The sequence below is a fragment of the Rutidosis leptorrhynchoides genome, unplaced genomic scaffold (assembly GCF_046630445.1).
Source record: "Rutidosis leptorrhynchoides isolate AG116_Rl617_1_P2 unplaced genomic scaffold, CSIRO_AGI_Rlap_v1 contig621, whole genome shotgun sequence".
Classification (NCBI taxonomy): domain Eukaryota; kingdom Viridiplantae; phylum Streptophyta; class Magnoliopsida; order Asterales; family Asteraceae; genus Rutidosis; species Rutidosis leptorrhynchoides.
Window position 1 is genome coordinate 2,879 of NW_027266842.1, and position 23,400 is coordinate 26,278.

At 33.9% G+C, this 23,400-nt stretch overlaps 2 protein-coding genes, 1 non-coding gene and 1 pseudogene across 5 annotated transcripts; 2 read left to right on the top strand and 2 right to left on the bottom strand.

Annotated features, from left to right (window-relative positions):
* LOC139884912 (protein NCA1-like) lies at window positions 1–2,458 on the bottom strand. The gene is given in 17 exon segments (XM_071868880.1): window positions 1–66; window positions 377–412; window positions 414–527; window positions 666–713; window positions 715–785; window positions 788–812; window positions 905–925; window positions 927–967; window positions 970–992; window positions 1,491–1,564; window positions 1,566–1,637; window positions 1,851–1,876; window positions 1,879–2,061; window positions 2,064–2,089; window positions 2,189–2,258; window positions 2,261–2,383; window positions 2,386–2,458. Coding segments are annotated over 17 exon segments (1,092 nt in total).
* Window positions 2,459–4,055: 1,597 nt separating this feature from the next.
* LOC139884911 (uncharacterized) lies at window positions 4,056–13,727 on the bottom strand. Of its 3 annotated transcripts, none has more exons than XM_071868878.1 (28): window positions 13,487–13,727; window positions 13,225–13,385; window positions 12,296–12,361; window positions 11,885–12,002; window positions 11,664–11,773; window positions 11,467–11,562; window positions 11,232–11,355; window positions 10,742–10,809; window positions 10,461–10,547; window positions 10,140–10,292; window positions 9,948–10,043; window positions 9,704–9,763; window positions 9,496–9,614; window positions 9,261–9,348; window positions 8,821–8,925; window positions 8,009–8,110; window positions 7,868–7,920; window positions 7,700–7,763; window positions 7,290–7,424; window positions 6,896–7,008; window positions 6,718–6,811; window positions 6,250–6,469; window positions 5,951–6,081; window positions 5,543–5,689; window positions 5,333–5,461; window positions 4,877–4,975; window positions 4,345–4,383; window positions 4,056–4,193 (listed from the first exon to the last, which is right to left on the bottom strand). In XM_071868878.1, exons 1-28 carry the CDS (start codon window positions 13,725–13,727, stop codon window positions 4,056–4,058), a joined length of 3,156 nt encoding a protein of 1,051 aa, XP_071724979.1. The 3 variants fall into 3 exon arrangements, with proteins under 3 accessions (XP_071724979.1, XP_071724977.1, XP_071724978.1); XM_071868876.1 differs by having other exon boundaries at window positions 4,056–4,214; XM_071868877.1 differs by having other exon boundaries at window positions 8,009–8,113.
* Window positions 13,728–16,858: 3,131 nt separating this feature from the next.
* LOC139884913 (CENP-B homolog protein 2-like) lies at window positions 16,859–22,373 on the top strand (annotated as a pseudogene).
* On the top strand, window positions 17,961–18,045 carry LOC139884917 (small nucleolar RNA R11/Z151). Its single transcript, XR_011771951.1, has one exon. It is a non-coding gene; the product is annotated as a small nucleolar RNA R11/Z151 (small nucleolar RNA).
* Window positions 22,374–23,400: the final 1,027 nt, after the last annotated feature.

Consider the following 23,400-nt stretch of genomic DNA (forward strand, 5'->3'; position numbering starts at 1 on the left):
TTATTTGGATGAATCCGTTTGTTTCTCTGCAATTTGATTACTAAGGAAATCCAGCACTGAAAGCCGCTGCAAGCGATGCAAATAGTGGAATATCACCATATGCTTGTTTCTAATATTCCATAATCAAAAGCTAATTTCAGAAGGGATTAACTAGTATTTAGTCATATGCGTTGTTAATGATAAATCCAATATTGATCATTTTCTTTTGAAAGCCAGAAATTGGTCCTTATCTTTTTTTTTTAACAAAAAAAGGGCCACATTTCGGGCATTTGAAAAGAAAATAAACAATTTGGATAACTTGCTAAAACACAGGGAGTAAATACACTATGTTTTCCCACTCCAAAGAGGTGAAGCAGGGGGTACAGATGAAACTTACCCGTTGTTCAAGACCAGCCTCTTCAGGTTTCAGTTTTCAAAGATTCTAACAATTGTATTGCTTCCTTAAATCCATCGATAGCCGTGTCTTCGTCACCAACACTCCGGTCAACGTCTGCCACTTTGGCAAGTGAAACGGCCACATCTAGAATCTGAAACCATGACCAACAATAGGACATGATGGCATAATCCCAAAGTCAGTGAAACCAAACTTTCACCAGTTTTTGTTTTTTAAAAAAGTGCTTCCAAATTGAACACAATGAGATGACATAACAAATAAGAAATATGACCTGGGAGGCAGCATTTGTATGGTGCTTGATAGCATCACGACGAACATTTTAGAGAACGGAAGTAGTATGATCTAGCGGCTTGCAAGTCACCATCGTAATATTTAAGATCTCCAATTTTGTAAGAGAAACAGAAAGGGTATGCGTGATCTGTAAAGCAAAGAACAAATGTTATAATATTATCTACACTCATAATGCTCATATTATGAAGCAAAAAAGTAATTGAAATTTGATGCTTTAACCTCCAGATCATCCACCAGCAGGTTTCATAAGGAATTCTACACTCTCTTCAAAATATCTGACGCAGAACCAGCATCCCCTGTGGCTCGACTGGGAAAAAGGAATATCACATAAATTGGGTCATGCTTTAAATTATGAAATAAATATTAATCATGTTAGAAAAATAGCATTTCAATCACTAATGCATAAGTAACTGAAAACCATAAAGGAAAGTTATTAGCTTCAATTTCTTAGAGGCAAAGATCTTCCTTTAGAGAGAAAGAATTAGTGAATACTAGTGAGAAAACGTTATCTAATAGTTTAGGGTTAACATTATTCATTCCCAAGCAACTTTTTTCAGATTGCTACAGAAAGTGCATCAAGCCTAGAAAGAGAGAAGAGGCTGCACTAGGCTGGCGAGGAAGTTTATTCAATAATTTAGTCAGGATTATCAGAGAATCCTATCAAGTGACATCTTTTTTCCCACCTCCGCAGTGGGAAAAAAAAAAGCACCATAGGATAAAAAAACGGTCAGAATACAGCTACATTGTTGGAGATATCAACAACAACAAAAGGAAAAAAATATTAAACAAAGTGAAGATGACAGACCAGCAATCACCAAGCATGCCCAGAACTGCTCCCAGTTGTGAGCACAACTCTGGTGAGTTCCCTGATATTTCTAAACTGAGCTCTAATGTCTTCCGCACAGAGGTTGAGTCTAGATTTTGCGCTTTCAACATTCTGAGCACGAAATGCCTGCACATGATATAAAAACAGGTAAGACCTATACAAAGCAGATAAGACATGCAACATAATTTTAGCTCACCAGAATATCAAGCGCTCAGGACTATAAAAAGATGAAAACGAGGGGGTTATGACAGATTAGTTTACAAATTACAACCAAGCATTTTTCAGTTTTAACCTAGATCAAATCAAGCAACCACAGCTTAACAAGTCGAATTCACTCACCCTCATTGCTTGTTGCACCAGAAAGCACCTCTCTCGAGAGATACATCCTCATACATCACTTCTTATTTTCACCAGCTTCCTTTATCTTCTTCTTCTTTCTCTGTGCCGACATGAGTCCTCTTAATTCGAGCATGACCCTCTATAAAACGATCAACTACACTCTGCAGATTCGTATCAGGTTCAATCTTCTCACTGTCAGCCCCACATAGTGACAGTCCTTGAACCTTGATACGCATGCCCTGATTGAAAAATAGGACAATCAAATACAAAGACAATAATCTTCAAACCACAAAGAAGGAAAAGGCAGAATAATAGTTTAGAGGTGTTGTTTAGCTTACTTGCAGAAAAGATGAGAACAAGGCACACATTTACTGCAATCGAAGAGGAGTGCTTGGCATATAATACACTAAGAGGGCCTATCTTAAACGATTGAGAATCATATCCAAATGGGCACTTTGGAGATACAGTCGCAGCAGAATCGCCAGACTCTTTCTTCGCTTTACACTCATTCTCAGCTGTTCCGTGTTGTTTACTTGGATATTTCCCTGTTTTTTAACAGAAGCATCATCTGGGCGTGCAGCCTTGGCAAAAGGGCAAACTGGTTTCATCCTGAAGTTGTAAAATTTCTAAACATGAATCAATATCAGACACAGCTAAAACTCATTCAACCACTTCTTCATATGTAAAATTGACACAAATTAGCTGAATCTTCAAAACCCCAAGGTTGAAATTGATGGTTATACATTTACGAGGAGGAAAGCAGTAGAAACAATCATGAATTATCAAGTTTATACACGAAACTGATTGTGATCAGAGAAAATTTTGACACCAATAAATTGAAATGTCTGCAAGAACGAGAATAGATAAGAGTAGTACCTGGAACGGAATTAGAGCTCCCTCCAAACAGCAGGATGTGAAAGGAAATTGAACACGAAAACGATGAACAACAGACAGCTCGCCTCTGGTATTATTTTATTATTTCTTCAAAAAATCCTTATCGCTTTTCGCGGATCACAATTTTTAGATTTTCTTCACTATTTATAGGTAAGCGTAAGCTTGACTTTTTCAAGGATATTGTCCGTTTTGCCCCTTTGTTATATAATCTCACAAAACACTCATCCTCATCAAAATAGGCCCTTGACGTGTCGACGGATTGTGAACACGTACACTACTGTAATCTCTCAATAATGACGGTCTGAAATTAAATAAAAAAAAAAAAAAAGACTTAAGAGCATAGTTTTATTCTCATTAATAATTATTATATCGAGTAATTTTTCTAAATATTGAGGAAAAAGATTTGATAAAAAATTAAAACACGATGTCGATATCCACTCATTTTCTAATGTACGACACTTAAAAATGGATATGAATCATATGATGGATTAATATTTACTTAAACTGAGATCAAGCAGTTGCACTTTGAACCAAGTAAACATATGTCACACAGCAACTGTCTCAGGTAAATGTAACTTGACGCTTAAGTCGGAGTTTGGCAAAGAAAAGACGACTGCAGACCTTTGAGGTGCCCTTTCAGAATATGGAGGGAGTTAAAGATTGAAGTTGGACACGAAAGGAAGTAGTGAGGATTCTGGTTATGATTACTACTACCTCCGTCTCAAATACATGATGCTTTTCATGTATATTTTTATAAGGAAAATATCGTATATTTTGAGACGGGAGGAGTATTTTTTTTCAGCCTTATGGAATCTCAATATCTAAAAGTGCAGCGGTAAACCTTGTTTGGAATTCATGATCATGTGGCGGGCAAAAGGAAAACAATAGCCGGGGGAAAACAAATTAAAGTAACAAAGTAAAATTTACCAATTTTTTTTTCTTTTCTCCTTTATAATATCAACAAGTACAAAGAATATGTCTAGCTGATGATATACAGAAGGATCATCTGCATCCAAAAAAAAAAACCCAACAACAGTTATGTACATCCTCCCCCTTATCTAAAAAGAATTTCAGACCTAACCGGCAATCCCACGGTGAAAAACGTTCAAACCGACCACCTTCAAACTAGGAATCAGACGTCTACCATTCTATAGTTTCTTGGCTGCCCAAGTACCAAACAGTGTACTATACCACCATCATCACGGATTCGGACACCAAAAGCCTTGTTAATTCGGGAAATGAAACATTACACACTGTTGTAAAACAACATTTAGAAGATCTAAATGCTGCATAATAATTCAATCAGTCCCACTATTTGACACGGAACTCGTGCCTAAATACAGTTAGGTTTTGGGTGAATTTATCTCTGTTCTTTGAATCTAAGCTTCGGGTGACATCAGCCATTAGTTTGTCAAAACAAACGGAAAGCCGCTGCTGTTGATCAACGGCCTGCAAAATAATGCAAACCAAGTGTCAGATGAACAAGTGTGCCGAATTCAGTCCAACAAATTCTGATGACTAGTATTAGCTAAGAAGAGAAAGGGCCATGGATAGTATGGATCCCATATCACCAGGTACAAATTATGTAAAAGTTCCATACCTGTGAAGCCAAAATTTGAGCTTTCAGATCAGAAAATATCTGCAAGAGAAAGGTCGTTCTATAAGCCATAGCCAAAGTTTACAAGAAAATGTTAAATAAACATTCTGAGTGGGAGTTCTATCATCTAATAACATGAAAATTCACAAAAACATTTTACCAAAGCTACATCCAAAGGAAAGCGGGCAAACTGACAGTTCGGAAGTTCACATGAACGAAGAAATCACGTTGACAAGCAAGTGTCTTGAAATCATATATATACCAAACAAGGACTACAGATCTAACATTCTATAATGAGTATTAAAGGCAAATGCTCTTTAAATCCCTCCTAAAAATAAAACCGGGGAATGAAAATGTTTCACTTTAAGGTGACATTTTAACTAGTTTTCAGTCAAACGCAGCCCAAAACACCGATAAAATATTTCCTTCAAATGTCGATTCAAACATACTTTTATCTATTACAGGTTCTACAAGTATCTCAAGCTCATCCACAAGCAAAGGAAATGCTAAATCTGACCACATATAAAAGGGTTACCTGCTCGTTAATAAGAATCAAGCTCAACATAGGTCGGCTAAGGCTCCACTGGTTGCCACAATCCTCGAACAAAACTATCTCAAAGAGTGTCTTCAAAATCTGAAGGAAAAAAAAAGGGACGTTGCCATGCAATCCAAATACTCTCCAATTTGGCCAAGCCAACAAAGCAGAAAAGATGAATGGCTACTAGAATACATTGTGAAAGGCCTACCATTCCATGTGGCTAATAATGAGATCCGTCAACTATAGCATGGTCACTCAATGGTAAGCGAATTTAAAAATCTAAGTGTGAGTATCAATCAATTTTGGGTCAAACTGGGAATCTCTACCACTAACTTACTTTGATAGTTAAACTCGTCTATATATTCTGAAAGTGATTTAAACTGAGCATCCATACGAAATGAGAAAACTTTGTGATTGTTTAAAGTTTAAAGAGCATACGGTTATTTCACTCACCTCTGGAAACAAAGTGGGGCACTCTTGAATATGCCGAACAAGATTGAGTGCAGCGGGTGAGGAGGGCGCCTCCCCCATGGTGATGTTGTTAAAATAGAAAGCAGCCACATTATCAACAGCTGAAGCGCACTGAAAGAAAAAATAAATTTAAATAATCTAGGTTGAAATACTTCCAAACAAAAACAAAACTGAACCAGGCATGAAACATACCTGTGATGAGATACTTGTATCAAGACCTTTGAGACCAGATTCGAGCGAACCAAGAATATGCATAAAGGTGCTAGTACCCAGATTCAGTACAAAAACAATGTGGCTGTTGAATAGCACCTCCAAGAATAAAAAATATGCCTTGGTCAGCTGCCAAAATAAGCCAATTGCAGTTAGGTTGCCACGATCACAAAATTTAAATCATGGGAAAAGCATTCTTTCCTAAAAGTAACAAGGTGAAGGGGCAATGGAAGATGCAGTGGCCACATAAAACATAGGGAAACAGCCCATCAAAGTGCATGGATGTATGCTCAATTTTAAAATAGACATGCACATAATACTCATTTAGTTCTAAAATCAAAATGAAAAATTATCAACCCATATACTTCAAACAGTCAGATCATAGAGTACCTTCCGATATGCCAATATATCAGCCAAAGGAATAGAGAGCGTCATCTTGAGAGAAATGTCTAGTGCATCTGCAAGTGCTCTATCACCATATAGTTCAAACACACCAAAGTTGCAATAATTTCCCGAAAGTGCTGCCATTTATTGGAAAAGCACAGACAGTCAGATCACAGAGAGCAAGTACACTTTCATGAAAATCTGTTTATTCAAGAACAAAAACATAGAAGTAGGAGTGCGGAGTGTTTTAAACATCAGAGAATGACACTCAAACAATTAGCTATTGCAAACATTATTATTCCAACCTCTGGAGAGAATAGTTAATGAGATCCATATTCCTTTGTATTTGTAGGCATATATGTCCGCAGCATTTGGAAGAGATAAAATCCTCGATCCATAGGCAACAATTAATTTACTAACTTCACGGAAAAGCAGAATGCCATTAGCAGATGACGACTCGAAAGTCAACCGTTGCGCTTTATTCAGTACGAACTCAGCCATGAATTTGAGCAATGGGGTGGTAACCTGCAGCATTTAATCAAACCAAAATGTCAACCATAGACCAAATATTTAACAATAGTTTACAGAAGATACCAGAATACATCTAGAAACCTTTTGCAAATAGTTCAGAATGGTAACAGATAATCATTTATTCTTTAGCATGAAGCTTATTCAAAAGTTTACCAATTGAATCACAGATATGTTGGGCTTATTAAATACGTAAAGTGAAGCATGCCAGGGATCTCAAGTGAACAATAACAACGTCTACATACCTCGGGAGTATCATACCAATGTGAGATGCCTTTCGATAGGAGTGGCATGTGGGCTGGATATAGCCAATCAAACAAAAGTCCATATGTTCTGCGACTGAGAAATATACCACAAAAAGTCATCCAAATGGAATATTAATTTAGTAACCTTTCACATAATCACAGAGTGGGTAGCACTCACCTATTTGTGGCCATCGCAATACCTCTAAGATCCCTCATTAATCCAATCAATGCATATTTTACAGCATCAGAGCGAAACATCGTATCAGGTGTTGATTCCAAACTAACAAAAACCTGCAAGGCCAAGCTAATTCTTTAATAGGTATATTCAAATACAAGCACAGCAAAAGAAACACACGATATAATCCATCTGCATCCCATCAATGCTCATAAATTGGCAATTACAAGCAGTAATCATAATGGTGCTAGCAACAGGATTTGATACGGTTGATTTTATATATATAAACATACATGTGCGGACATCACTGAATAAGAGAAAGATATTAAAAGCTATGGAGAACAAAATCTTAATCCATGGATTAAATAATTGCGCACACGAGAGAAAGAGAGGTTACTTGCAATAGTGGCTCCATGGAAGACTTAAATTTCACAGAGCTGTCCTCCATAAAGATCAACCAGCCAATGATGTAATAAAATGTCGTTCTGCTACGAGAACATCTGTACTCTTCTAAGAATGGAAAATGTTCCCTCTGAATTTAAGAATCAATTCAATATTATCATATGAAGAGATAAATAGTAAAAAAATACAGAAATAAAATGTTCCCTGGATCTAGAAGTTACTCCAATTTTGCCATTTAAAAAATCAATTCGATATTATCGTATGAAGAAATAATATACGGTAAAAATATACAAATTAAATGTTATCCCTGGATTTAGAAATCAATTCAGTATTGCCATATGAAGTGATCATATACGCTAAAATACAAATATTGAACAGACGAGAAAAAATCAGAAGGGAAATTACAGTATGATTGGCAACAATAAATTTAACAGTATCCAATTTCAGAAGCAGCTTCCCAGTCATGTATCTGCCAAAAAAAGGATGGAAAGATCCCAGAAAAATGTCAGACGAGAACTCACCATATTTGGTCACGCAGCAAAAAGGGAAAATAAAAGAGACAGTAGCACTAACCCAGAAGCCAGCTCCAAGAATAAACTCAATGTGTGATCAATGACCTCCTCACTCTGAAAAGGAAGTAGTCGGAATTTTATTTCATTTTTATTAGAAGCATTACAATGATAACTCAGTAAAAGGAAGAATTTAAGCAATCACCTCTATGTAACATTTAAGATTTGTAGCAATCTTCCCGACAATCACATTCAACAGCAAAAGATGATCACCGAGTCCAAGAAGCTCAGATAGCCGGGCATATAACTGCTGCAACAGACCACAGTGCAAAAAGCTCAAAGTGAATGTAAGCAATTAAAAGCTATTTAAGCTCAGACCACATAATAGTAGGACCTAAGATGGCTATGGAAAAAGGTAAAAAAATTGTGCAAACAAAAATTCGTAAAAGAGGATTTGCGTAAATAAGAATATATTATAGAAACAAGAAAGTGAAATAGAGGAAAGATAGTGAGTCAAAGTTGCTAAAGAGAAATATTATAACATAGATTTTGTATGTTTGGAAATTGACATGATTGCTAATCGGAAACCTACAGTAGAAGGGAGACTGAATACGAGTACACCATCTTGACCAGTAACAATGACAGCGAACAGGACATGAGAAACAGACACAAATAAAAAATGTAAAGAAAGGAAGGGGAAACACGGTAAGCGGCAAATATACGTAACACAGATAGAAGCCAAGACTTCCGAAACAAAAACATCCACCATTTTGGCACTGACCTAGAACAACCAACTTTATAAAAGAAAAATAACACGCAAATTTCTACATTCTCACGGTCGAAATATTTGAGCATCACACCAAAACCACTATCGAAAATAGTATTTGCAAGTTTGCATCAAGTGATTATTTATCAATGGCTGTTAAGGAAGTGCTGTACCAAAAATGTCACGTCAACAAATACAACGTGCATAGACTATAGAAACATAAACATTGGGAAAAAGACGAACTCAATTACCTTCGACGAGTGCATGGCCTGGTCACCAACATAGGACTTCCTGAAATGCTGGAAAAAGACGAGGATCGCCCGGTCAAGTCTTTGCTTACTCAATTGCCCATACCTCTGCCAAATTTTTATGTTTTTTAAAAGGGATTATTAGAATCAACCATTGACACATTTCCCTTCATGAGGGCCACATCTGCTAAACACGAAATCTATCCAATGTAGCGGCGAAGGGAAAATCAAAATAAATCTGGGATATGATGTTCAGACTTGCAAAAAAGCATGTGCCATGACAATGACATATAAACCAAGTATCATATAACATATCACTACTAAAATTCAGCCCTACTTTATGACTGTAACAAAACTACTGAAAGTAAAAAAGCATTTGATCTGAAATGCCACAGCAACATAAGAGAAGCACATGCTCACACAGATCACTCCAGTCTCAATACCTGACTGTGTAGCCCGCTGTCAGTAACCTTTATTAGTTGCAAAACACGAGCTGAAAGTTCTGCATCCAGCACTTCTTGTGGCTCCACACTGAAAGGTTGAAGAAACTATTTGTAATTAACATGATACACATCACATGCAAAAAATAATCACCGACAAATAATAATGCAACATTTACATGTGTCCACACACGCATAAATGCACACTGCGAGACAGTACTATTTTGCTTTTTCCTACCTGCAACCGGTGAATTGTTTTATTTTGAGGATGGCAGCAATTATATGAACAATCCAAGCAAGTTTGGCTTCAATAACTGAGAGTTCAGTGTTATCTCTCGTCTGCACCTGGGCTCTTTCCTACAAAAAGTTGATAACAAGCATTACCAAATATTGTAATGTCATAAATATTTGAATAGCTATTAGCACTTATAATTAATAGCTTTTACCGTGTATAGTTGCAAAATAGGTTCCATAATTTTTATTATATACAAGCCACTGCTCTCATACTGCACGTCAAGATATCAAAAAGTCAAAAAGATGACAATATCTAAAACCAAGATAGATATGCATTTAAAAGAACAGTATCAAGCTTTTAACTATGATAACCGCAGCCAGATTTACTGGGAAATTAGCACTTTTGGAGCTGTAACTCTAAAAGAAATAAGCAGGAAAAATAGAAACCATCGAAACCTGGAATCTGCATAAGTAAGGAAAGCAATCTAGCTGATCCTGAAGAAGTTCGACATTGTCTAACGGATTATCAGAAGGATCATCAGGGAATCCAGCCTACAAAAATACAAAGATAATTAAACAGAAACTAAATAATTCATTCAAATTCAAAGAAACACGTTATGTAATTCATGCTATATCAAGTATCCATACCTGTACAGAGTTAAATCTGGACGTAATGAACCCTTCAGTGATCTTTGGCACGAATTCGTCCAGCAAACTTGGAGCGTCACCTTTCAAATATGGTACAGAAGTCACCAGCCTAGACCACAACCCCAGAAGGTAGTAAACACTGCTGCTGGCCCACTGTTGGTCAAGAGAGACAATAGCTAGATCAGGGTCAATGTTGAATAAGTAGCATAAATTTCAGTAATATGAGTCAAGGCATTATGCAAAGTAATACATTCAAAGTAAGAGAAATTCAGATATGATAAATGCCAATAATATTTAAATACTGTCAGTAAAATAGTTAACCTGCCAAGACTGCAGAGACTTCAAAGTGAATTCCGCAACTAATCTTATCCAATCACTATAGCCTTCCATGTTGACAAGCTCTGACAACTATAACATTGACAGATTCAACAAAGATAAGAAAACAAATTAAGAAAAGAGGGAGAAAAGGGGTAAGTAACATGAGATTGTATTCATGATCATCTGTCACCAAACAACAACACAAAAAATGCAGATCTTTTCAAAATAGAATCAGATTTCTTCATCTATTGATATAGAAAGGAGAAGAAGAAGAAAGAAAGTACCTGATAATTAAGTTTGAAACGTCCAAGTAAGCGACAAAACTCATGGTAATTATCATGATCGCCAAGACCTGCAAGGACAATAATATCTATAGATGACTGATATACAAAAAAAAAAAAAACAAAAGATGACAAAATCATTTGGAACATAATTGGATATTTTAGTATAAAACCACAGCACCACAAGACACTCAAGCATGCTCAAATACCAACACCTAAAAGATGGCAATAAGCATGATAAAGACACAAAACCAGCAAAACTCAGAAACATAAACATACACAACAACGACAAATTTGCTACATATGAAGCCGCAGCATGTATCTACTTTTGTAATTATTCCTAGAGCAACAAACTTCATATATGAAAGAAACAAACAAGCATGAGAATAGACAAGAACAAAATTTCATGTCAGTTTAATCACACGAAAAACCATAAATGGATTCAAAATTCTAGCTATTAAATGAACTACAACATTCAAATACCATAAACCACCTTGTCCTGATTGTAGGATTTCTTTGGTTCCTGTCATTAGATGGGCCAAGAACTTGGAACGGGAAGCATCATTTGTAAACAAAGAGCGTCTTACAGAAGCCAGTCGCACCAAGCATTCCAGTGCCTAAAATAAAAATTTATGATAAGCATAAAAATGACAGTCCTGTGAAGAAAAAAATCAAAGGAAATAATAACAATCTGCAAACATAGCAAAGAGTGAGCGAAATGGACTGACCTCCTTCGAAAGAGGGGATTCTGCAGTTCCGTAGTAGTCAAAAAATATTTGCAGTGTTGAAGGTTCCTCCAATGCCGGCTTCCAAGCAGATGGTATCTACAGAATGAGAGTTAAACACTTGATTATGTATTGTATCCTAAGAATAGAGTAAACAGATAAGGAAATCCCAAAAAGACTGTTACAAGAATTCATTTTACCTGGACTGTTCCAAACTCTTCTGAACTTTCATCAATAGATGTCCCAACAAAGTCAAATGAAAGACATTTTAGGGCAAGCGAAAGTGCCAACTCCTGCAATCGGCTTGCAACTGTATGGAACATAGAGCAGATAATCATCAGCAACCAACAGCAGAGTGTGTAAATACAGATGTTCAGTGTGTGTGTGTGTATGGGAGAGAGGGACATAACGCATAATATACCGTCATTTTTCAGCTGGAGCAGGGATGTAAGGGAAATTTGAAATATCTGGAACAGTGACTGATCCCTAAAATTGCAAGCCACTCTCCGATGGTGTGTTGTGGGCAATCCTGGGTTGGGCTGAAATCAAAGCCAACAGAACACGAGCAAATTGTGGTCAACCAAAAGTCCAAAACAAAAATGAATATCAGGATCTTAGTTGCTAAGAACCCAAGTTAATTTATTTCTCAATTACATGTAAAGCTAAATCATAAAACAATTCAGATATCAAAGGTGCTCCTTTCCTGTTCCACCAATACCAAAAATGCTTATAAGTGAATATCTTAAGTGCTAGTCCTACTAACATGATATTAAGTTCCGCTGAAGTTAATCATTACTTTAGTCAATAGAACAAGTGGTAATGAAACACTAACCTGATTCATCTCCAAAACAAGTTGATTCAATATTTTCAAACCGATGGCAAAATGATCAGGTGTTGCCTGGAAAGCAAAACAAACAAAACACATATATCAGACTACATACGACATTACTCAGTAGATAAAGAAACACACAGACACTACGGAAAAAATGTAGGTAAATAAGGAGTCCAAATGATCCATGGTCTAGCATGGCTTCTAATTGCTGTTACAGAAATATAAATAACGAATTTGCTTCGAAGACATTAGCAAGAAAAGGTGGATATAAACTGATGCCAGGAAAGTTAACAAAACGGAAATAATAGCTGCTAAATTTTATGGAGGTTGAACTCGAGTAGAGGGTGATTTTTTCTGTGAAAGCTAATTAGTTACATTACAGCTTTTGAAACTTTTGAATGCTGAGGCTGATTGGATACCACAGGATGTTATTACTTATTAGGTCAAAAATCTACAATTGTATTTGTGTGTTGTTGTTTTGTCCAAATGTTTCCGTAACAATTTACATATACCCCAACTCTTTGAAGGTTGTTCTATTCAACATTACATAACTGATATCAGACTATCAGGTTTAGGGGCTCACCTCAACGTTCAAAATCCATTTTTCCTATCACAAAACAATTCGAGCCACACAAATCTTATAGCAAAAAAAACATTCATCAAAGAGAGTAGTACGCTGACATTTGTCACAAATGCAATGGCACTCTGCCCTCAAAAAAAAAAGAAAAATAATAAAGGATTCCAGGTTAGCAACCAAAGATTCCAATCATAGACAAGAAGGCGTTACAAAATGCGACTCTGGCAAGCAACCAGTAAATACTACAATACTGGCATGCCAAAATTTAATACAGCCGCATCATTTAACAAAAATAGGCATAAAATTAAATTCATGCATGCCACTAATAAATAAAATCCAAAGAATCAGTCACCTGGCTTAAGAAATTGGTAGAGTCTTTAACCACTTCTCGAAATTTATCATCATCAAACCACCCAAACTTTGTAAGCCGACATAAGAGCTGAATCAAAGATGCAATAACAAAAGGCTGCAATTTGGGTCCTCTAGTGAACAAGTAATTGATAATGTAATTTCCTACAAACAACGAAAAAGATGTTGTAATAGGGAAATCGTTAAAACAGAGAAATAAACCCGACACAAGTGATGAGACAATGTGAAGTGGAAGGAGCAGTTACGGATGTCAAGACGGAGCTGTAAAGCTAAGCTGTGCTCCGTCACTTGCTTCAACAGACTCGAGCTAGCAAGCATCAGAGCGTAAGGAGTCAATGCATTGTCGAGGATATATTGGCACTGAGAAATGTAATCAGTGTTGACTGAAAAACATTTTAGAGTGTTCTCGGCGTGAGCTCTTTCAGCAGAATCCTGCGAGTTATACAGTCTCTCGCACAATGCCTCCAACTGCGCCAAACTCTCCATTGAATCTGTCTGCAAAAGCAATGATCATCCACATTACCATCAAAAGCTAAAAAAACAAAATAACTACTCTAAATGATCAGAAAAAATGTGTGCAATGAAGCAAAGGAACGGAATATGACGATAAAACTAAATTAGATGTTTCTCTGTTCAGAATCACAATAAAACAAGTGAATACCACAACAAAATTAGCTTGTTAGGTTCGAGATACATGATAACAAGTGAGTATCACGTCTGGTTAATAAAAACTTATACAGAAATCCGAATGATCGCAATCAAAACTTGATGAACACAAAAAATGTTTAATCATGCAAACAAGAAAGATCAGGTTGGATAGAGAGAGATAGGTTGTACCGTCGGATCTGAGATCTGAAGATTGATTCTTTTTAACAATCAGGAATGCTAAGAGAGGCTTTAGACAAGATTCTCTACAGAGATTTTATTGAGAGAGAGAAAAGGAGGAAGAAATGGGATAGAGGATATCGAAGATTTGTGTGTAGTCTGGAGTCTACAATGGCGTGCAAAAAATGATGGTTTTATGTTGTTCAATTCATTGCTCTCGGTCCATCGCCGGTTCAATATACTTTTGAACCGTCATCAACAGGTTCAATTTTTCCGTTTCTAGTTTTTTTTTTTTCTTTAACTCAACTTGGACCAGGGGACGGGATAGTCTCGTTCCAAACAATTCTAAAAATTACATCGATCTCAAAAAAAATCTTAAATAATGATTAGATCAACAGATTTGGATCAATTTTTTTATTTTACTAGCTTATTACATGACAAAATACATTTTATCCAGAAAGTATCGTCTCGAATTGGTCCAACGATCTTCATTGTTCAATTTGATTTTTTTTTTAAAGAAAAAAACTACATCGATGATGGTGTAATAAAAGTAGATTTTTTTTACCATTACTTATATTCTACTTTTAACCTATTAAGATACGTATATACTGTAGTACGCTTTATGAAAACGTTAAAAATATGGACAAAGTAAAACTTTTAAATCTTAATTTATTTATTTTAAAAAATAATAATCTTAAAAAAAAAGGATTAATCGAAACGTCCTAATTTCAATTTTATGTTTAGGCCAGTTGTTAATTATTAATGATAATAGATAACATTGATGCTCGATAAATATGAAGGGAAGAAATTGAATACTACTTCCATTCCAAATTAGATGTAAACTTTTCCATATAAAATATATATAAAAATTTGTATTTATTTTAAAACAGAGATAATAATAAATAGTACTTTTTTTGCGATTCTTGTTGGATGATTGTATTGATATTTCACGATATTTTTTTCTTTTTAGAGATTTCATGATACTTCTCCTTGTAAATATTATACATGATATCATTGCTATTTGCATTCTTATTTATTTATTTGAGAGGAGATGTTTTGATGCAGACGATTTCGATTAAGGTGTTTGTTTTGCGATTTAGACCCATATATTATTTATATTTTCAATTCTTTCGTATTAAAAAAAAATGATAATATGTAATATAGTAATTAGTTCTTGTATTTGAAGAATGAAATAATATGGTAGAGAGTAGAGACTAATCCCTCTCTTTTTTTTTTGAAACAAGTAGAGGCTAATCCGCTCATCCTTCGATATTTGTCAAATTGATTATTTAGATACATCTTAAAATGTGCATAATCATACCTAAGTTTATATTGAAAAGCTGTCTTCATAAGTATAACAGTATATATAACGCCAAATTAACACCTATGCTGAGGGATTAAAATGAAAGTTCCGAAACATGTGATTGTTGTTTTGACCGAATATTGAATTTGAGCTTAACTTTATCGTGCAATCGTGCTATAATTTGTGTGTTCCAAAATTTTACTGCACCATGCTAAACATTTTGCACGATAAAATATTTAATACGATAAAGTAGAATGACTATAATTTGATTGCAACAATATATGTTGCAATCAAATTATATTCATTCGGTGAAAAACATATCCATTAGTTTTTTTTAATGTAACATATCCACCTAAAAGAATTTTTCTTAAAATGTAAGTGAAATACTCGTAAAATTATTAAAAAGACAATATTTGGCTACTCTCCCAATCAATGTATTCAAATGCCGGCCAACTCTCCTCGGAGAGAAGTGATTGAAATGTGATCAGACCTGAATATGTCCCGTTAGCTCCCGTCTGTGAGCTGCAGACACCAATCTCCTCCACTCTAGAACAGGTCAACTCGCCACGTCCAAATTAAGAATGTATTTTTACAAGTTTTTCTTCATGAAGAGAATGAGGAAGAAGGTAGGTTTAATATATTTGGTGGCGAGAGATGCCTCGTACCATAGACAGAGACTATTAGTTAAATAAATACTTATCGATAACCAGCTGCAAAGCCATTCTTGTTTATAAATAGCCTTTGTAAGGTTAATTATCAATTTAATTGGAATAATAATCTCTCGAATTTGTTTATAAATCAGAGTTCACTCTCTCCAATTACGATAAGTTTCATCAATATCTAATCTCTTGGCAAGCTTAATTAAATTTCTTTATGTGCTTCAATTTTTTTCGCTCTGTGTGGGAGAGGAGAGAGTGACTTGAGCGGTAACCGGTAAGGATAGTCGCCAGTCGGGTTGGAGAAGATGATTAGATGAATTTTAAAACAGAGTTGAAAGGCATAGTTCAAAATATCCGTACTGATGTCCGATTTTAATTTTCGATTTTGATCATATCAACTATATTTAAGTAGAAAAAGAACATTGAAATTTATAAAATTTTATTCTATTATTAAATTGTAATAATGAATTTTTTTTTTTAATATAAATATGAAAAATAATTATTAATTTATAGATATAATCATATTTTTCATTAATTCAAACATGAATCAATAATAATAATAAAAATTATAAAAATATTTTTTTAAAAATTAGGATATTCTAGAGCCAGACCACTAATTTAGTTTATAGGCCAATAAGAAAATTTCCCTTTTCTTTAAATAAAAAATCATTCACGATTTAAACTAGAACCGTTTCCTTTTAAAAAAAAGAAAAGAAAAAATTCATAGCAAAACCGTATCGTTATACCCTTTCATAATCCTTCTTACAAAATCAAATAACTACGCCATATCAGTCAACCAAAGTTCAAGCACAACTACTGATTATTACGCCATGCATTATTTGCAGAAAGGTATGCTTCTTGATGTAGTTATTCCTCTTCTATTTTTACTGTTTTTCATCTTCCCTCCATTAGTTTTCAAAAAAAAAAAAACCCTCCATCTCTCTCCCGCTTCTTTAATTGATCGCATTCACAATCAAAATCCAACATTTAATTTAGATTTTATTTAATTTTTTATGAATTTTTTATTTCTTCCCTTGGGTTGGAGAAGCCATTAATTACAGGCAAAGATAGAGAATTCATCCAAAAAATTAAGGCAATCCTCTTCAATTCAATATTCGTTTCTTTTTTATTTCTGTATGAATGCCATTTTAGTTTCGTGTAATTTTGGAAGTTTTGGTGATTTGGGTCGGGTTTCTTTTTCATATCTGGGTTGTGCCCGATAGCTCTTGAATCTTGATTGAATTGCATTTTTTTTTTGTCTGGATCTTAGATATGATTTTTGCATATCCTCTACGGATCATTACCTCAGTGCAAATGTTTATTTTAAAGATGAGAATTTGATAGTTTGGGTGGAAACTACGGCATCCTTTGGAGGATTATAATATGATATAGCTTTACCATATGCTAATACTTTGAAGTACAATTCCTCTTTTGCAGGAGGATGTACAGTAAAAGTGGTGTAGAGATCTTTTCGTTGCAAAGGTAAATAATACTGGATCTGCATTTCTGTATGTAACATATATTACGTAGTATATTTAAATAATTGCTTCTAATTTTCTTGCTCTTGATTTTTTTTTTCTCCAGGATGCGTCTTGGACAGACATTTAGCCTAAGATACCATTAGTGATCTACCATTGCAGAATATTGGTCTGTCTAAAAAAGTTCGAGAATGCTAAATGGACCCATTTTACCTTGAGTTCAATGAGTCATGGCAAAATGAGTTCAAAAATCAGACCTTAAAAAAGTTTCTTTTTCTAAAATGCTCTCTGTTATGATAAAAATAATTAATTTCGTCATATCAGCTTTCATGGTTATCCGTCTTTTCATTGTCTGGTATACTTTAACAGGTGGTTACTTCTTGGGCAAGTCTGCTTATTTTTGGAGCTTTGAACCTTATGTGCTTTGGTGTGTGGTTTGTAATTTTTTTTTTTTTTATGATGGTAAATTCAAATATCTTAGTGGATTTCAGTGAGTCATTTTGTGTCAATGATCTAAATATATTGTAACACACAATAAATGTTATTATGATGGAACTCTTCAGCAAAAAAAACTAACTTGAAGATCTCTTTGGCAATTATCTGTATGCTAAAGTTTCTGTGTTAAGAAAGATTCCTCTGTCCAACTATAGATTTGATCTGGATGACAAGCCTTCACAGAGAGAGGTATTGTTGATCTCAAACTACCCATCAATGTTTAGTTGTTTACAATCAGGCTATCACTGAAATGAGTGCAATTATTATTCACTTCTTTTTGTACATTTACATAGTTGTTGTGGCTTTTATAGACCTCTGAGGCATTCAGAATATGACAGGTCAACTTACAATTTAGGTTCCAAAGAATAGTTGATTCTTATCTTGGAGAATACCAAGGACTCAGGAGAGCTCTCCAGATGGTCCCTTTTCTTAAATAATATTATTATCAATGGAATCGTGGAAATAGTTCTTTCGCTTAGATGTTCGCAACTACATGAACAGCAACTAGCTTGTCAGGTTCATCTATTAGAAGTTGGAACTATATATGTTTATTTTACTGTAGCTTCCCTTTTTCAATCATGGATGCCAATGTCCGGCCTTGCTGAGATGTTCTTTGTTTAATTCAGATTACATCAAACAGAGTATATTTCTATAGATGTAATGTATTTTCTTTCTTTTAGATATCAACATATAGAATTATTTTACTCGGCTTCATTTGTCGAGTCAAAACATAACTGAAACTTAACATGTTAGGTATTTAAAATATACAATGAGAGCACTGGTAAGCAAAAAACGGATGCTTGCTTGACCTTCTTGTGGGACCCATCTTTTTTATCAGTGCCAGCGTAGGGAGGCGAGCCAACTGGCAGCCTAGTTGGAAAACACAACAGATGCGTGACGGAAGGATCAGGTTGTAGTTATCTCAGGTTATTACTCCTATTATTATTATTATTTTAATAATTGATTCTGAATCGAAAATATATCAATGCTAAATAGTATTATATCGCGTTGAAAAATTCTAGCTGTTGACAACATCGACAGGGAATAAATTAATAAAAACAAAAGTACTACTAGTATAGTACTACTGTAGTTCGTTATTCATGGAGTCAAGAACATTTCTTGCAGGGAACAATTTAGTGTTATAAAATTGGGAAAAAAATGGAGGCAGCCTGAAATGGCGTCGTCACTGTATGAATAATTTCACAAGTTGGCAAATTGGGATGACAAAATTGGATTGGCCTAAAGAAGCTTTGAAAAGACATTGGTTGTGGAGAAATCCTTAAAAAACCTCAGCAATATCTACAAATGACAATAGCATATTATAAATTTCAATTCCACGCAGATTACAGTCTTCATCGAATAAAGTTTATGGAAACCATATACACTGCAAATACACATTCTTTAGTATATATCAGTTTCACACCATCGAATAAAGTTTATGGAAACAATATACACTGCAAATACACATTTTTTAACATATATTAGTTTCACACCTATAAGTATCGTTTTTCTCATACAATTTACATTAAAATTATAATTTAAAATTAAGTTTTTCTATAAAGTATAATATTCTTTTTTAAGCATTTAATAACATTGAACTATCTACCAAATATTTTTACTCACCTAGGTACTAAATACTGATATAATAAAAAAAAATATAAACAATATAGTGATTAATGAGACATAAATAATAAAGAAATTTAATTAATTTATAATTATATTTGATATTAAAAAAATCATGAAGTAGTTTAAAGCAGAACTCATGAACAATTGAATTTATATATTGTTATTTATTCATACGGTAAAGTATAAACAAAAAAATTTAATGGTGATATAATTTAAAAATAAAATGTATACGTAAAGTATAAATAAAAGAGTTAAATGGTGATAAAATAAAAAAAGCATATATCCATAAACTCAATTGTTATGTAAAAATATTTTTATTTGAGTTAACTACACTAATTAATGATAGGTTAACTATATTAATTAAAGAGATATTAATGATTGAATATTCAATTTAACTTTATATTTTTTCTATGATAGTAGGATGATATTTAATTTAATGTAGAATTTTTTTTAGAATTGCTCACGTTTTAGAAATTCTAGAAGCTACTAAAAGAGATAAACGTGAATTTCAAAAAACTTACTCCAGCATTCCATTTAAAGATGGAATAAGACATCATTAATTAACTTGGACATACTGTAATTGTTCTGTACTGATTACTGAAGTCATTTAGTAATATTTTTTTATTACTATTATTGAAATCTCAGATTCAGAATATATTCTATGGGGAATTCTTTATAAAAATAATTTTACTCTTTAAAATTACTCTAGCAGTAGTCAGGAAATATAGTGAAAAGAAATTTAAATTGAAAGAAATTATATTTTTTTAATTATATCAATTTATTATTTTATTTTAAAGTGAAATCAATTTTATTTTATTAGTAATTGAATTGAAATAGAAAATTAAAAAGTGGGGAGGAAAAAAAGAAAGTACAGTTAAAACTCTATAAATTAATAATGTCAGGATCGGAAAAATTTATTAATTTAGAGAGTTATTAATTTATCGATAAATTAATAATTATTAATTTAAAGAGTTTTTAACCGATTCAACGTAATTCATATTTTCCTTATTGTATTATGTTTCTATTTTCTTATCCTTTTACATATAGAATTAGAATAGACTACAATCCTTATTAGTAAATGATTTATATTGTATAATCCTTATTAGTAAAGGATTTGTATTATACATATTGTACTATAAATTGAGTGTTTTGTATTGAATAAAATTACAACATATTCTAGTCTAAACAAATCTATTATGTGTTAGAGTATTAAAACCATATCTCATAAGCTTCTCATCTAAAAGGTATTGCAACATCAACTATGTCAGATCAAATACGTAAGGAGTTGTGTGAGTACAAGAGAGATAATCCTGCAAGCACACAAAAAGACTTGCAGAGATGGCTTGAGGGAAAATTTCAGTTGAAAGTTAGTCAAAGAACAATATCAAACACACTTAAACGGTCAGATGACTATCTCTCTACTGAAATAGAAAAGGGAAGAGCAGAGATCAAAACACACAAACCAGTAAAATATCTTGGCATGGAGAAGGTTGTTTATGAGTGGTTTCTCCAGCATCAAGAACGTGTGAATATCACAGGAGAATTAATTTTGCAGAAGGCAAGAGATACAATGAAACTCGTGTATCCTCATGATGATTCAGATTTTAACTTCTCTATAGGATGGTTTGGGAAATTCAAGCACCGACATGGCATAAAGTCATTTCGTCTTTTTGGCGAGAGTCGGTCTGTTGATGTACAAGACATGGAGCAGAAATTGGTATCAATTCGGGAGAAAATTGATCAGTTCCCTATGAAAGATGTTTTCAATATGGATGAAACTGGGTTGTTTTATAGGCTACAAGCTGATCATTCACTGGCAACAAAACAACTTGAAGGAAGAAAACAAGATAAAGAAATGCTGACGGTAGTTATTTGTTGCAATGAAGATGGCTCTGAAAAAATCCCTCTTGGAAAATATGCAAAGCCTCGTTGCTTCAAGAATATCAACATGAATAGCTTGGATTGTCAGTATCGAGCTAACAAAAGAGCATGGATGACTAGTGTGCTTTTTGATGAATATGTTCGTTCATTTGACCAAATGATGCATGGTAGAAGAGTTTTACTTGTGGTGGATAATTATCCAGCACATCCAAGAAATATTGAAGGGTTAAGAAACGTTGAATTATTCTTCTTGCCACCCAACATGACATCAAAGATTCAACCTTGTGATGTTGGGATAATAAGAGCTTTTAAGATGCATTACTGTAGAAGGTTTTACCGCAAAATTGGAAGGTTATGAGGTGGGACAATCTGATCTAGGGAAGATAAATGTCCTTGATGCTATCATTTTGGCAATCCCAGCTTGGACGATAGATGTTCGAAAAGAAACAATAGCGAATTGTTTCCGACACTGTAAAATTCGTTCAGCTAGTGACGTTGCAAGAAATTTGGATGAATCCACTTTTGATAAAGAAACTCAAGACCTCGAGACTATGATCAATCAATGTGGCTATCGTAATAAGATGGATATCGACAATCTAATGAACTACCCAGGTAAAAATGAAGCATGTTCGGAGGTTCAGAGTTTAGAAGATATTGTGGATACTATCATTGAGAACAACGCAGAGGATGACGGCGAAGATGATACAGTGTCTTTGGAGCCTGTTACGCGAAAGGAAGCATTTATGACGTCGAACACTCTTCACAACTTTATGATACAATAAGAAAAGTTAGAGATGAGCTTCAAATAGACTTTAACTTTAAAGGAAAACAGACAACTATTGAATCATATTTTAATAAAATATAATATATTTTTTTTAATTTTTATAAATTATTAATTTATGACTTTTTAAGATTAAAAATTATAAATAAATCTCTCAAAAAATTAATATTTTATTATTTTATCAAATTTTTTAATTTTTTCTATTGATCTAAATAGAGACCGAATAAATTTATTATTTTATAAAATTTATTAATTTATCAAATATTAATTTAAAGAATTTCTACTTACTAGTATTATATTATATTGCGGGTACTTTCTCCACATTTGTCTCTCCTGATCTTCCTCTTCACTTGCCATTTTTTCTCTTAAATCAATCTCTACTCAAAACTCTTTCTCTCTCCTTGTCATTTCTTTTTTCCATTTTCATTTCTATCTAAACCTATCTCTCTCTCTCTCTCTCTCTCGGCTGAGATGCCTTGTTCTTCATCATCTCTTTCAAATACTTCCTAGTTTTGTTTTTCTCCATCTGGATCTTAAATGTTTCTCTCCTTTTATGCTCGGATCCTCATAACACTTGTTCATAAACTAAGGTTAATCTTCTTCTGCTTTGAATTATTTTGGGGCGGGGGGGATATTCATTTTTTGGAAAACTAGGGTTTGTGTTTTTTATATTCTCTACTCCTCTTCGGTCGCTTCCAGCTCTTATTCGATCGGCGCTAGATCAAATGCATTCATCTATTTTTATTCGGATTGTTTATTCCAGGTCTGTAATTCTGAGCCTTTTCACGATCGTTGGCTCCTTGGAGCACAACACCTGAAGGTTCGATTCGTTTCTCTGCACGTTTCCTTCACTTCATCTCTGTCTGATCCAGGTAATTTGTTTGTTGTTTTCGCATTAACTCTATTTGATTTTCCTTTTTGAGGTTTTCGTGAGCTGGGCTTGTTTAGATTCGGTAACTATTGCGAAAAAGAGTAGGACTATCATTATTGTTTTCTCATTTTTGTTAAGCTCTCGTGTTTTAATAAGTGATGGGAACTGATTCTGCCTTAAATGGCAATGTATTTGTGAACTTGCAGTTTGCTTAAGGAATTTAATTTAATTAGATGGAAA

What these genes read in the sequence shown, in the direction of transcription:
- LOC139884911 (XM_071868876.1), bottom strand. Translation starts at nt 13,727, where the DNA reads ATGGAGAGTTTGGCGCAGTTGGAGGCATTGTGCGAGAGACTGTATAAC. An exon ending in AATCCCCTCTTTCGAAGGAG is followed by an intron (nt 11,356 to 11,466) that starts GTCAGTCCATTT and finishes TTTTTATTTTAG; the next exon opens with GCACTGGAATGCTTGGTGCG. An exon ending in CCAGATTTAACTCTGTACAG is followed by an intron (nt 10,044 to 10,139) that starts GTATGGATACTT and finishes GTATTTTTGTAG; the next exon opens with GCTGGATTCCCTGATGATCC.